Source organism: Lepidochelys kempii, chromosome 11 (genome assembly GCF_965140285.1).
Source record: "Lepidochelys kempii isolate rLepKem1 chromosome 11, rLepKem1.hap1, whole genome shotgun sequence".
NCBI lineage: Eukaryota > Metazoa > Chordata > Testudines > Cheloniidae > Lepidochelys > Lepidochelys kempii.
Window position 1 is genome coordinate 27960751 of NC_136390.1, and position 14704 is coordinate 27975454.

General features: G+C 40.3%; 1 protein-coding gene across 1 annotated transcript in view; it reads right to left on the reverse strand.

Moving 5' to 3' along the window:
* The window catches only part of NEB (nebulin), a 194842-nt gene that overhangs the window by 86898 nt on the left and 93240 nt on the right, over positions 1-14704 (reverse strand). Inside the window, exons 64-75 of the mRNA XM_073306879.2 lie at positions 13953-14264; positions 12183-12386; positions 11482-11586; positions 9398-9505; positions 8513-8824; positions 7236-7439; positions 6454-6558; positions 5692-5799; positions 4399-4710; positions 2986-3189; positions 1067-1171; positions 790-897 (exon numbers count right to left, since the gene is read on the reverse strand). Of these exons, the coding sequence (XP_073162980.2) occupies positions 790-897; positions 1067-1171; positions 2986-3189; positions 4399-4710; positions 5692-5799; positions 6454-6558; positions 7236-7439; positions 8513-8824; positions 9398-9505; positions 11482-11586; positions 12183-12386; positions 13953-14264 (2187 nt within the window). The remainder of the gene's footprint in view (positions 1-789; positions 898-1066; positions 1172-2985; positions 3190-4398; positions 4711-5691; positions 5800-6453; positions 6559-7235; positions 7440-8512; positions 8825-9397; positions 9506-11481; positions 11587-12182; positions 12387-13952; positions 14265-14704) is intronic.

Below are 14704 nucleotides of genomic sequence, written 5' to 3' on the forward strand. Positions count from 1 at the left end.
CACAACCTCCTCAGGCAAGGTGTTCCAGAGGTTGACTGTGCACTGAGTGAAGAAGAACTTCCTTTTATTTGTTTTAAAAATGCTGCCAATTAATTTCATTCAGTGGCCCCTAGTTCACAACCTCCTCAGGCAAGGAGTTCCACAGGTTGACTGCGTGAAGAAGAACTTCCTTTCATGTGTTTTAAACCTGCTGCCCATTAATTTCATTTGGTGGCCGCTAGTTCTTATATTAACGTCAAAGCAGCTAGGCCAATTTATATCAGCTGAGGACATGGCCTACTTAATTTGAGGCAAATCTGATACAAAATGAATACAAATTACCACATAATTGTAAAGATAGCAAAATAATCTTCAGTGATCAGTACTTTTTACTGTCTCAGTTTAATAATAATATTAGAATAAAAATCATTTCTTGTAGGCAAATATCTTGATTCAGAGCTTGAAATCTCTAATTTCCCCTCGCTCCCTGAATATCAGTAATACCATGTGATGTGTTAATATTTTATAATATATATTTCTAGGTTGGTTTGTTTAATGTCAATAGTTTTAATGTTACACTCTCTTCAGTGTGATGTTGGATATTTTTCTGCACTAATCTGTTTCTATGATGTTTATTTTTTAAACCAGAATTTGATATACTTTTATTTTTTAATGATTTATTATTCTATTCCTATGTTTTGTCACTTAAAAGAATGCATATTTTTATTATTTCACAAGTTTACTAAAAACAAAATGAGAAAAACCCTTAATATAAAGTTAAAATGATAGATTAGCAGAAGAAGCACATACATCACTAGCAATATCTCTTGATGCCTTTGCACTTCGAATTGGAATTGCATCAGCTCTTATATCATAATCCCTCATCTTGGATTCTTCCCAACCTTGTGTGTAAAGTTTCTACAGAGAGGAAGACAAAATATTTGAGATGAAAATACAGTATTATACCAATTGTTTCTTAGAGAGAAAATGAAACCATACATTCAAATAGGTTCTTTAAAAGTGAAATGAATGCTTACTTAATTTCTGATTTTGTATTTGTTTGGTATGTTTTTTTAAATAGTCTTACCTGGCTAACATTAGCTGAATTGGCTTTTGCCAACATAATGGCTGGAGTGTCTGGCATGACGTGAATTGTGGTTTTGTCAGCATTCCAGGCTTCTGTGTATAAACGCTGTGGAAGGGGGGAAAACAATTTAAAAAAAGATTTTAATGAAACATTTAAATAAACACAGTTTTTGCAAGTGGAAGGATTTCATACTTTAAATCTACAGTGTTTTCAAAGAAAAACTAAATTGGGCTTATAGGTGAATTTACTCCCATGTGTCTAGATATCAAATAATTTTATCTGCTAGTTTTTATAGCCTAAGTATGGGTGTACTATACATTTAGCACAATTAGCCTACAGCTTATCTAATGTCCATTCAAGCCAATGGAAAGACTCCCATTGATTATGGTGAGATTTGGTTCAGGTCCCTGATAAATACAATTGTGGAGCTTGGGCTGACACTCAAAGAAAGCTAAAGATACATAATAGATACGCATTGCCCACTGTGCCCAAAGAATTCTGCACACCTTGAGAAAAATACAGTAAAACGGAAAGCAACAATTAGCAAAAGTCGACAAAACCAAAGCCTTGAACCAGAACATGGCATATATATAGCCAACGTCTGAACACATACCTACAAAACTAAGACCCACCCATTGAAAACACCCTAATACGTCATTGGGGACAGTTTGAGCAAATCTTTAATACTCTTGATACTTTGTGATCTCCAACTGCAAAACCCAACTAGGTGACTTTCTTCTCCTCATTGTGCCCCAACCTGCTCTGCCATGTTAATTGGCTGATTCAGTATTGCTGGGAGGTTCTAGTGGGAGAAGGATATCCAGGACTCTCTGGGATATATTTTTCGGGAGAAGGAGGAAGAGATAATTTGTGATGTTAGTTACCCTACCCAGGCTACTATAAATGGGAGGCAGCCTTATTCCCTAGGGGACACAAGCTCTTACCTCTGAGCTCTCAGTTGTCATACAGGAGCTGATGCTCCAGTCTGCACCATGCAGCTCAATACCATACGTAACAGATGTCTCCCTATTCTATACAGGTTCGTATGCCATGCTCATCACTGTAGTATTTGAGTGTCTTCCAGTAATGCATTCAGCAATGTATTGCCTAGCATTGCACCTTGTCCCAGAGGGGTGTGCCCCATGTCCCTTATTTGGGGACACCACATCTGCACATTTTGCAGCATTGTCTGAAATGGTTCTGCAACCTGCAAACAGCCTCAGCCTTGCTTAGTAGGTCACTTTCCATAAAGGAGTTCTGGCACACACTGAGTTGAGAGTTTTTAAAAATAAAAAACCCTTTACAGTGCAGCCAATCTGGTACTGGTGTGGAGAAGAAGGAATAGAAATTCACCAACAATTTTATTTCTGTTTTTAGTCAACATTTGATTATGGTGCAATTTTTCTGACCAGCTCTGTTAGGCAGCCAGTGCTGTTGGGGTAGAGTGCTCAAATCCCAGTGCAGAGGCCTTGCACACAGTCCTAGGCACCACTTAACCCCCGGATTAAGACTATAACACATGCAGCATAAGGTGTGTAGAGTGTCACATATGGAACCTAGGCTCTGGAGTGAACATCCTCCTCTGTGAGAAACAACACTTCATCAGCAGGCCTCTGTGTTCTGTATTAACTGCAATTTCCAAATGATTTAAAATATAGCTGCACACAGAATGTATTAAACAAATCCAGTCTGGAGGAGAAAAAACAAAGAGATCCTACATCTGAAAGAAAAGGGGCCAACCTTCTTACCAAGTGGAAAGGATCTAAAGGACTCTTGGTAACCACAGCTACCTAACAGCAGCTGCTGTCTGACATTTTGCTTCTTTGGGAACACTTACCTCTTTCAACCAAAGTGCATTGCCCATTCCATGAACCAACCTCAGAGTCAGTAACACCTGTGAATTTTTCTGGGAGACTCACCTTGTTCATTGTCTCAGCATTTTGCTTTGCCAAAACCAACTCCAGCGAATCTGTCACACTGGTAAATTTCATTTGGTCTGCGGGCTGGCGATACTGCTTTTCACTCAGGATTTCTCCAGCTCTCTTCACCTTCTCAACATCTATGGAACCAATGGGGACCCAGCCTGTACCCTTCAGCCATTCCAGGTCTGATTTGTAAACAGCCTAAAATTTAATTAATGTTCAATCAGTCATTTGGAGGAACAATCAAATGAATATATGAATAAATGCAACTGATTTATACACTACTCACTTCATGTAACATTATCTATTACTACAAAATGGTCATTTAATTCTGACTCATTTCTTCCAAGGTAGATAAAATAATTATTACACAGCACAATGAATGGGAAAATGGAAGGACTCCACAGACTCATTATTAGGGCACCTTTGACAGATCAAAGATCAAGAAAACAGCAAGGATTTGGTGGCAAAGGATCGGTAACAGGATATGGAACATTTCACAAGCCAGTAGGGGCAGAAGCAGCCAAAGCAGGGACTACTGCACTGAGGAAGAAGGGGAGAAAATGGGGCCCAGCTGAGGCCACCCTTCCCCTGGACCCAGAACTGCACAGGGGAGACACCCCTCCATTCTGGAGGTACTAGAACCCAGATGGTGCCTACCTTAACTTCCCCTTCATTCCCCACATCAGGGAGCTGCAGAGAGGCAACAGACAGAGGTTCCAGCTGGTAGGGGCTGAAGCAGCCAAAGCAGGGATCTTTGGACTTCTGGACATTTGGAAAACTTTCCACAGTTTTGACTAGACTTTCTCTGGCCTTTGTTGATTGGTGTTTGCTCCAACCCTCTCCTTCTACCGCCCAGTCTCTTCACCTGAGCTTCATTCCATTCCTACTCCCTCTTACCATCTTCTCACCTGCCCTATCCCCCTGAGCATTTCCCCTTCCCTGTTCTTTTGATTTAGCTGATTCCCTCCTAAGTAACTCCTAACCCCAGAAAAAATCATGGAATTAACATGACATTTGCCGCCATCTCATTGTTTACTCTGCTTGTGTGTTCTACCCCTTCCCCTACCCTGTGTCTGTGTCGTCCTTTTAGATTGCAAGCTCTTCAGGTCAGGGACGTCTGCTACTCTCTGTTTGTACAGCACCTAGCACAACAGGGCTCCACTCTTGGTTGGCTCTTAGGCACTACCATTGTAAGGATGTTAAATAGACATCTGTGTGCAGTAGGATGACCAGATGTCCCGATTTTATAGGAACAGTCCTGATATTTGGGGCTTTTTCTTAAATAAGCTCCTATTACCACCCACCCCCGTCCCGATTTTTCACACTTGCTATATGGTCACCCTAGTGTGCAGGCATGTCAGGGTAAAATTGGGCCTGTTGCATGTATTACACATGTTGTGCACTCACATCACTCTGCAGCTCATAGGCCTTCTTAGCTTGGATCACATCATTCTGGTCTGGCAGACATGTCCACTGGTGCAGGTAATGGCGGTAATCAACATCGCTGACCAGTTCCTGACATTTCTTGGCCTGCACAATTCCCAGCATGTCCACTGGGCTAGTGTATTTGGTCTTTGATTTCTCAAAATATTTCTTGTACTCCCTGTCACTCTGGATCTTGGCTGCATGCATAGACCACATCATCTTGGGATCATCCTGGATGGTGCGGGCTCCCACATGGTGGCCAAGCTGCTTGCGATACCCTTCTTTGTATTTGTACTAAAATAAAATATATTTATATTCACTGTGACAGTTTTCAACTCGGAAACAATGTACCCAACTTAACTAGAATATGCATACCCTCAGACTGGAAAAAAATGTATTAGACTTTCTTTAATATGCTATTTTATTCATTTCGTTCAAAAGAAGAGAAAAATAAGTTAAGGTATTCTATCTTGCTATCTCCATAAACACATTACTACTAAATTTGCATACCTTATCGCTTACAACCATGTACTTAATATCTTGTTTGTGGTCTCACATCCTTTTAATTTTTTAGGATGTATGATAAAATTCTTAAGGAAAGAACACAACGTCTGCTGACAAATTAACATCAACTGGCACATTTATCTTCTATTTAATTAGTGATGCCAAGGACAAAACCAACCTGGAGAGTGAACTACCTTCTAACCCCTACTGGTGTTGCCCTAGGTGAGCAGTGAGGCACACTGGCAGAGTAGTGAAAGGGAGACTTTATTGTCATTGCTTATGCCATATCTGTTCCATGGATGAGTCATCTTCAATCACATGGGCTTTCAATACAACAACTTTTCATCAGCACTAAAATCTTCTCATGGCAGAAAAAGGGGATTGTTTAGGACTGTTAATATTATTTATTATTTTTTCTGAAGCATTTAATTCTTCTCTCAAAAAGTAGTAAATAGGTACCTTATATAATCTCACTATGTGCCTGATCCAACACTCATTGTACTCAATGGAAATATTTCAATGGGCATAGGACTAGGCTTTATATTATTTATTTTATCACTGCAATGTATTTGTCTAAGGCCTCTATCACTGTAGATCTTGATATGGTCCTTTATTTTCAGATGCAAGAAGCATGCACTATAATTATTGGATAGTAATAGAATCTATTGTACAATTTAAAAGCATTTACATAGAAAAATTATAGAGTACAAATTCTGAACTCTTTTCCATAAGAAACATGTCCCTGTAGATATAACAAAAAAGGTTACTTACTTCACTGGCAATATTTCTGGATGCCTTGGCAGCCTGAATTGGAATGGCATCAACACGTAAGTCATAACCTCTCTTTTTCAATTCCTCCAAGGCTAATTTGTACAATTTCTATGAGAAAGGAAACCATTTATATTTTTATCTCATTAACCAGGCACTTTATGCACCTCCCTTGTAGTTAAGCATGTTACACATGTATATAACAAAACCCATTAAGTCACTAGAAAACATGATTAATATTCAAAATGGGAAAACCTGATTTAAATATGACCCATAGCTACCTGCCCTAGGTAGTAGGAAAATGCACATTTCCAACATTTTATTGTATAAATCTGGCAGCAGTAAGGGAGTGGAAAGCAGGGATGGTGGGAATCTACCTGAAGACCAAGAAATGAGGTGAAAGGTTTCCAAGATGCGAAGTTTTGCACTGTTGCAAATTCTCATTATTTCCTGAAAAACATTTTTTCACAAGGACACTGACAAAACGAAAGAGGGGAGTTTCCCAGTGTGCTATTTACATATGTCAAGAGTTTACCACAGGATAAGCTCCTAGTTTAATGCTGATACTACTTTTGAAAATCAAAAGTCAGACACCAAGAAGATAATTTAAATTATAGCAAAAATCTGTCTTAACTAACATTACTGGCCACACGTGGCACTATACAGATGTGCAGCATTATCGTATTCATTGAAAAGCCAGACATAACAAAATTGTACTGTCCAGAGCTCATTATTTCATCCTTTCAGTTTTTTACTTTTACCCACCTCACTGCAGTTTATTTGGTTGAGTTTTGCGAGCATGATATCTGGAGTGTCAGGCATGACATGAATTGTAGTTTTGTCTTTGTCCCATGCTTCAGTGTATAAGCGCTAAGAATGAAGACAGGAAGAGACTATTGTTATTATTTCTGAATAGAAATGAAAGGTAATTCAGTAATAACCTACAGTAACTATCTATCAAACCTTGCCATTATTACTCTGGCAAAACTGTTATACACAAAGGGAATTTATCTGAGGAGAGCGGCTCATATTTGGCTCCACATTTAGAAATTGATTACATCAGTTTACAACAATAAAAAGGCTGAGGCAAACCTAAGGTGTCTGATGAGCTATTGCAGCTGACTACACACATATGCCCAAGAAAAAGCTCACTGTAATATCCTGAATAATCTTAGTAACTTGATTCTTGCTTTACATGTCCTCCTTTGTACTTAATAAGATAGGTCCTACATACTGCTTTGCAAACATACTGTTTTATCTCAGGACATCAACATTACTTTGAATCATGTAGGAGTCGGCAGCGCATCCGTACAAGGACACAAGTGTCTGTGGTAAAAATGTTGAGGTCCGTGGTAATATTTCAAGAAACGTTGAATGACTGAATGACATAACCCCCGCCCGCCCCCAATGTCTGTCACTATGTACTGTAATTTTGTCAAGTGTCCATCGCGCAACATAGTGGTGCTGATCCCTAAGTATTCCTAATTTTCTGTCTTTAATCATGAGTAGCACAGCACAGATGTATTACTTATCAAATCATTACTCACCTTATTCATTGTCTCTGCATTATTCTTGGCCAAGACCATTTCTAGAGAATCTGTCACACTAGTAAATTTGAATGTGTCAGGAGGCTGACGGTATATTTTATCACTTAAGATCTCTCCAGCTTTCTTGGCTTTTTCAACATCCAGGGAACCAACTGGAACCCAACCAATGCCTCTCAGCCATTGGAGATCTGACTTGTAGTAATTCTGTTAACAAAATAAATACAAAAGAAATTCCTTAGTTCACTTTTCCACATTATCATCCCGGTACATTTTATCTAAATTTTATAACTACTGAACAACTAGCTAGCTGTGACTAAAACATACAGCAAATGAAAAGGGAAAACAAATTAAAAGCTATAATATAGTAAAACCTAGATTTTGGCTAGAATTCAGGGGTGAAAAACTGGTCCACTGCATAAATGGCAAAACTACCATTTTATCCAAAGAATGCATCATTGAAAAGCAATATCATACAGAAGAGCCATCTTTAGAATTCATCTCAAGTCTTTCTTTCTCAGGTTGACCTCCAAGACCCAAACAATGCTATCTAGCTACTCTAGTTGATTTTTATCAACATCCTTTTTGTACATCTATGCTTTCATCTTTTTACATACACCCCTCCTGGTCTCTGCTCTCCACTCCAGCTACATTCCACAATACGCTTTTTGGCTCCAGACATTGCATCTTCCTCAATGCCACCCTTGCACAACCTGCCATTTACTACATATCATGCATATTTCTTTGACTCAGGCTCCTCTCCAGTTACAACATGGTTGTTCTGACATTGCTTATTGTGGTTCACAATTTTAGCCCTAGTGATAGTAATGAAATGCATGGAGCTTGGCAATGCTGCTTTGCAAGACTGTATGAACATTTCCTTTGACATATTAATCCATATAGGTGCATTTTTACCTATTCCTCATTTCACTTCAAGGTCCAGGTTCAAATAAATCCAAAATCTCAAAGTAGTGAACCTTAGTTAAAAATCACTGCATTTCACCTGGACTAAAACCATGAGTAACTAACAATTTCTCATAATTTCAATCATAAATGGGGACAAATGTGCTTAAACGGGTCTTAAATTTGAACTAATTAAGAAGTCTTTTAATGGATTTAATCTGAGTTTCCATTTGTAACAAAACCTGTTACAATACTAGAACTGGTGTTTTATTGAGAACACTTGGCTCTACTGTTATCAGTATGTGAAATCATTTTTCATCTAAGGTACAGTATCAAATACAGTCATCTTCTGGAACTGAAACAGAAAAGGTACTTACATCACTCTGTAGCTCATAGGCCTTTCTAGCATGAATGACATCATTCTGGTCTGGCAGACACGTCCACTGGTGAAGAGGATGTCTATAATCAACGTCACTGACCAGTTCCTGACATTTCTTTGCCAGCACAATCCCCAGCATATCCACTGGACTATTATACTTGGTCTTCCATTTCTCAAAATCTTTCTTATACTCCCTGTCACTCTGGATTTTGGCAACATGCATAGACCATACCATCTTGGGATCATCCTGGATGGTGCGGGCTCCCACATGATGGCCTAGCTGCTTGCGATATCCTTCTTTGTATTTGTACTGAAGGAAAAAGCAAAATATAATGTTCCTTTAATCAATAATATTGTGACTATTAATTTTAAATAGTTCTAACAAGAAACTCTCCAAAAATTATTTATAAATTATAGCTATCATGATGCTTTCAAGGTATTTTATCGCGGTAGTGTCATGGCTTTGCATTCTAGGCAACTGAATTGTGAATTAGAACTTTAAATGGGATAGACATTCTGGGATATAAAGAATTATTAAACTTTCTTTTTGTAATGTTAAAGAGAAATAATTGTGATATGCATGTACTATGAGTTTTTTTAACAATTAAAGATTTAATTAATGAAGTAGGTCTTTTTTTTTTGCCTAAAATTATGTACAACAGACCTTTATCTATGCCATGCACGTGAAGTTGAATCTCTTAGTGTTTTAATTATTATTTTTATTTTCAATTTAAATGTTTAAATATATGCACCACAGCTTTACAACATATAAACCACATCTTCATTGTTTAATCAAACCTCCTGTTGCAGAATTTACATATGGAATTTACAGAAAGCAAAGGTTCCTTGTAAGTATGTAGAGAAATAAAGAGCAGTTTCTTACATCACTGGCAATATCTCTGGATGCTTTGGCAGTCTTGATGGGAATAGCATCAATTCGCAAGTCACAGCCTCTCTTCTTTGCCTCTTCCATGGCAAGTTTATATAGACTCTATGAAAAGAACTAAACAGAGTTAAATTCTCATAGCTGGACTATGCATGTTGCCTTCTCTGCAAAACAGTCAGCTCAGAAAGACAACAACTAGAAGAATTATCATACAATCGATTCAGATCTAACAATCTAATTTTCTTAACTGAAAAAGCCAGATCATCATCTGGTGTAAATTCAGATCAGCTGAGGATCTGGGCCAAAGAGTCTAGCTAATGGTTGTACTATTTGTCTATCTTCTTCTTTAACTGATGTAGAATAGAATACAATTTTACAGATCACACTTGTAGTGTCAACGCCTCCACTGTAAATGGATCAAATCTTACTTTCCAAAGCAACTGCTTATTGATGCTTATATATTTGCCCCTTACTTACACTGATCAGAAGCACTTTAGGTCTTAAGAATCAAGTTAGAAATGATTTGTTTGATATTTTCAAATATAGGATGAATTTCACAACTTTTTAGCACTAGTACCTTTAACAGGAGGAGCCTCAGCAATTCACTGGAGAACCCATTTGTGGACCTTAGCTCATACTGATGATCACTGAACAAGAGATTTATCTCTTTGAAGTCAGTGGGACTCTTCTCATTTGCTCCAACCCCTCAGACAGAGACAAACACCTACAAGAACTCTATCAAGCATTCTCACAACTACAGTACCCACCTGCTGAAGTGAAGAAACAGATTGACAGACCCAGAAGAGTACCCAGAGGTCACCTACTACAGGACAGGCCCAACAAAGAAAGTAACAGAACGCCACTAGCCGTCACCTTCAGCCTCCAACTAAAACCTCTCCAGCGCATCATCAAGAATCTACAGCCTATCCTGAAGGAGGATCCCTCACTCTCACAGATCTTGGGAGATAGGCCAGTCCTTGCTTACAGACAGCCCCACAACCTGAAGCAAATACTCATCAGCAACCACACACCACACAACAAAAACACTAACCCAGGAACCTATCCTTACAACAAAGCCCATTGCCTACTCTGTCCACATATCTATTCAAGGGACACCATCATAGGACCTAATCACATCAGCCACACTATCAGAGGCTTATTCACCTGCACATCTACCAATGTGATACATGCCATCATGTGCCAGCAATGCCCCTCTGCCATGTACATTGGCCAAACTGGACAGTTTCTACGTAAAAGAATAAATGGACACAAATCAGATGTCAAGAATTATAACATTCAAAAACCAGTCAGAGAACACTTCAAACCTCCCTGGACACTCAATTACAGACCTAAAAGTCGCCATTATTCGACAAAAAAACTTCAAAAACAGACTCCAACGAGAAACTGCAGAACTGGAATTAATTTCAAACTGGACATCATTAAATTAGGCTTGAATAAAGACTGGGAGTGAATAAGTCATTACGCAAACGAAAAACTATTTCCCCACGCTACTTTTCCCCCTACTGTTTCCAACACCTGTTTGTCAACTGTTTGAAATGGGCCATCCTGATTATCACTACAAAACTTTTTTTCTCCTGCTGATAATAGCCCACCTTACTCGATTACTCTCGTTAGAGTTGGTATGGTAACCCCCATTTTTTCATGGTCTCTGTATGTAATATCTTCCTACTGTATTTTCCACTGCATGCATCTGATGAAGTGGGCTTTAGCCCACGAAAGCTTATGCTCAAATAAATTTGTTAGTCTCTAAGGTGCCACAAATACTCCTCGTTCTTTTTGCTGATACAGACTAACACGGCTACCACTCTGAAACTTCTCAAAAGAGTGCTCACCATCATGAATAAAGGTTCCACAATCAAGCCAGAAGACTACTATGCTGGAATATGGAAAACATTTTGATGTTCACTTTTTGGCAGGTAAATGTTATGGGATAAGTCAGGAAACTTAGTGTAAATATTTATTTCAAGTTTGTTAAGATATATTTTGGCCAAGCCAATGACACAGCATGATTCCACTTAGATTATTAATACACTCATGACAGAAACTGTGCTTTTGCTTACCTGGCTGTAGTTGAGCTTGTTCTGTCTTGCCAATGTAATCTCTGGTGTGTCAGGCATCATGTGGATTTGAGACTTGTCTTTATCCCAGGCTTCAGTGTATAAACGCTGCAAATGAAATAACAAATGTTAAACCAACAGCAATAAACAAGATAATGATCAACATATGAAGACCTCATAAAACATAATAAAGTATTTTAATAACATTACTTCAAGTACCGCCTAAAAATCATATAATGTCTACATTTACACTAACCTCTTTCCAGGTCAAGATTCTGAAAGGGCTTCGATTTCAAAAACATGTGTCTAAGTTGCAAGATTTCCACTGGAAAAGACTCCTGCTCTTGCTTATTTTGCACACCCTCTGGGCATAGGGACTAATGAAAATATCAGTAAAGTCAATTGAAAGACTCACACTGACATTAATGGGCTTTGAATCAGGTCCACAAAGTGTAGGCAAGCACTGAGGCCCTGAATACTATGACAAATTATTTTAATGTATGGACATTTTCAGAGACAACTCGTTCCCAGCTATTTTACAAATTGCTACATGTGTCTGGAATTATAGCTAATTGATCATTATAGCCTGGGTCTAATACATATTTGGTAATGTAATTTGGGTCTAATACATATAATTACAAATGTAATTTGTTATCTTTAACGGTTTGCAGCACTAGTACCTTTCTCAGAAAGCTAGGACTCACCTTATTCATTGCTTCTGCATTATGCTTGGCCAAGACCATTTCCAAAGAATCCGTTACACTAGTAAATTTTAATTTGTCTGGTGGCTGACGATATATATTGTCACTAAGGATCTGTCCAGCTTTCTTGGCTTTTTCAACATCCAGGGAACCAACTGGGACCCAACCGATGCCTCTCAACCATTGAAGATCTGACTTGTAGCAATTCTATTAACCGTAAATACAAAGGTAACTATTTAGTTAACGTATTCAGCTAAACATCCCAGTACATCTCATGCAGGGACTGTGCAAGCCCTGTGCACTGAAAAAAACCCCTCCTCCCTCTCTGCACTGGCTCTTAGCCAGCCAGTTACGATCCTTCCCCTCACCTTAGACGTATATTGTCTCCCCATCTTCCTCGGGTATCCTCCATCCTACCATGTGTCAGGAAAAGGCTGAGCGAAAATATGTGCTTTTCACTTGGAGTCTTGCATCAATAAAGCCATGAATTTCAGAGTTGAGGGACTTCCACTAAGAACACCCTGACTCAGACATCCAAATTTACAGCTGTGAGCTCAGATGCCTTAGGTGAGCTGGAAGGACGAAACCTTCCCACAAGTTTCATTAAGAAGCCACTCCATAGATACTACTGTGGGCATGGCTCACTTTGATTCCCCCCTCAAGTGGGTTTAAAGATCCAATCATTCAGCATAATTCATACACCCACTGGCAGTGACCCCGACTTTATACAGCCACAGAGAAAATAATCATGGAACAGCACTTTGTGATGGGGACCAGGTGTGGCGTTCCCTTTCAGAGCTTCTCTTTAGCCTGTCTCACTGCACAATAGAACTATTGAACCACCATTCCAGAGGTTTCAGGTCCTCTACACCCACCAAAAGGGAACGATATAATGCTGAAAGCATAATTTACTATGCAACTGTGATCACTGATACATAAGGCTCTGTGTTTGCCACAGAGGTCATGGATTCTGTGACTTTCCGTGACCTCTGTGACTTCTGCAGCAGCCCCGTGAGCCACCTGAGCAGCTCGGGCAGTCCCCGGGTCAGTTGCACTGGCTGCTGCTGGGGCAGTCGCAGGGCCCTCCAGCAGCAGGAGTTTGGGGGGGAGGGGCTCAGGGCTTGGGGCCGCTGCTTACCTTGGGGCAGGTGGAGTCTTCTCCCTCAGCTCCCCTAGCTCCACAGGCTGCCTCTGCCGGCAGCCAGGCACTGTCCCCGCAGCTCCCATTGGTCATGGTTCCCAGCCAATGGGAGCTGCAGAACCGGGGTTTTGGGTGGAGCAGAAGCAGTATGTGGAGCTCTAAGGAGCTGGGGCTGTCCAAGCCCCACCCCCCACAATCCCCCCCACCAGACTGCGACTCCCCCCACCCCTCAGCACCTGTGCCCCCCTCCCCACCACCCCCGGGCTGCAACTCACTCCCTGAGCACCTGCAGCCCCCTCCCCAGCATCCGCGGTGCTTCCCCAGGCTGCAACCCCTCCCCAGTAACTGCAGTGCCCCCCCCAGGGCCACGACTACCCCCAAGCACCCATGCCCCCTCCCCAGCACCCACAGCAGTTCCCCAGTCTGCGCCCCCCTCCCCAGCACCTGTGGCGCCCCCGGAGTCTCCCACCCCCAGTTTTAGTCAGCGGTATTTTAGTAAAAGTCATGGACAGGTCATGGGCAGTAAACAAAAATTCATGGTCCCTGACCTGTCCATGACTTTTACTAAAAATACCTGTGACTAAAACGTAGCCTTACTGATATACCTGGGAGCTCTCATATTCAGTACTCACATCACTCTGTAGCTCATAGGCCTTTCTAGCATGGATGACATCATTCTGGTCTGGCAGACATGTCCACTGGTGAAGAGGATGTCTGTAATCAATGTCACTGACCAGTTCCTGACATTTCTTGGCCAGCACAACTCCCAGCATATCCACTGGGCTATTATACTTGGTCTTCCATTTCTCAAAATCTTTCTTGTACTCCCTGTCACTCTGGATCTTGGCTACATGCATAGACCACATCATCTTGGGATCATCCTGGATGGTGCGGGCTCCCACATGATGGCCTAGCTGCTTGCGATATCCTTCTTTGTATTTGTACTGTAGGCAAAAAAATAAAGTTCAACAAATTTCAGGTTTCTTGTTAAGAAAATATCCCATAGGAATTTTCCGGCGTCTTCATGGTTAGTGGAGAGTTTGGACGCTTTTATGTGAACATGTGTCACTTCATAAAGTATTATTTCTGAGTGCTAAACCATTCATATGACACCTAGAACTTAGGAAAAAGCTTAGACACAGGAGTCCCTTAAATATGTAAGTAATATTGTTACTATGCCAGGACCCCGTACACCGTTTGCCTGAAACCCAATACATTCACTTTCAACATACTACAATATAAGATTATCTTAACAGGCTCTGAGAGGAATAAGTTCTCCCTGTGACCGTGGATAGCGACTGTTCGTGGTCACAGCTATCTCAAAAGTCTCAACTAGCATTTAGCCTAAAATGCAGACCAAAGTGGTTAACTCCATTGTATGAAA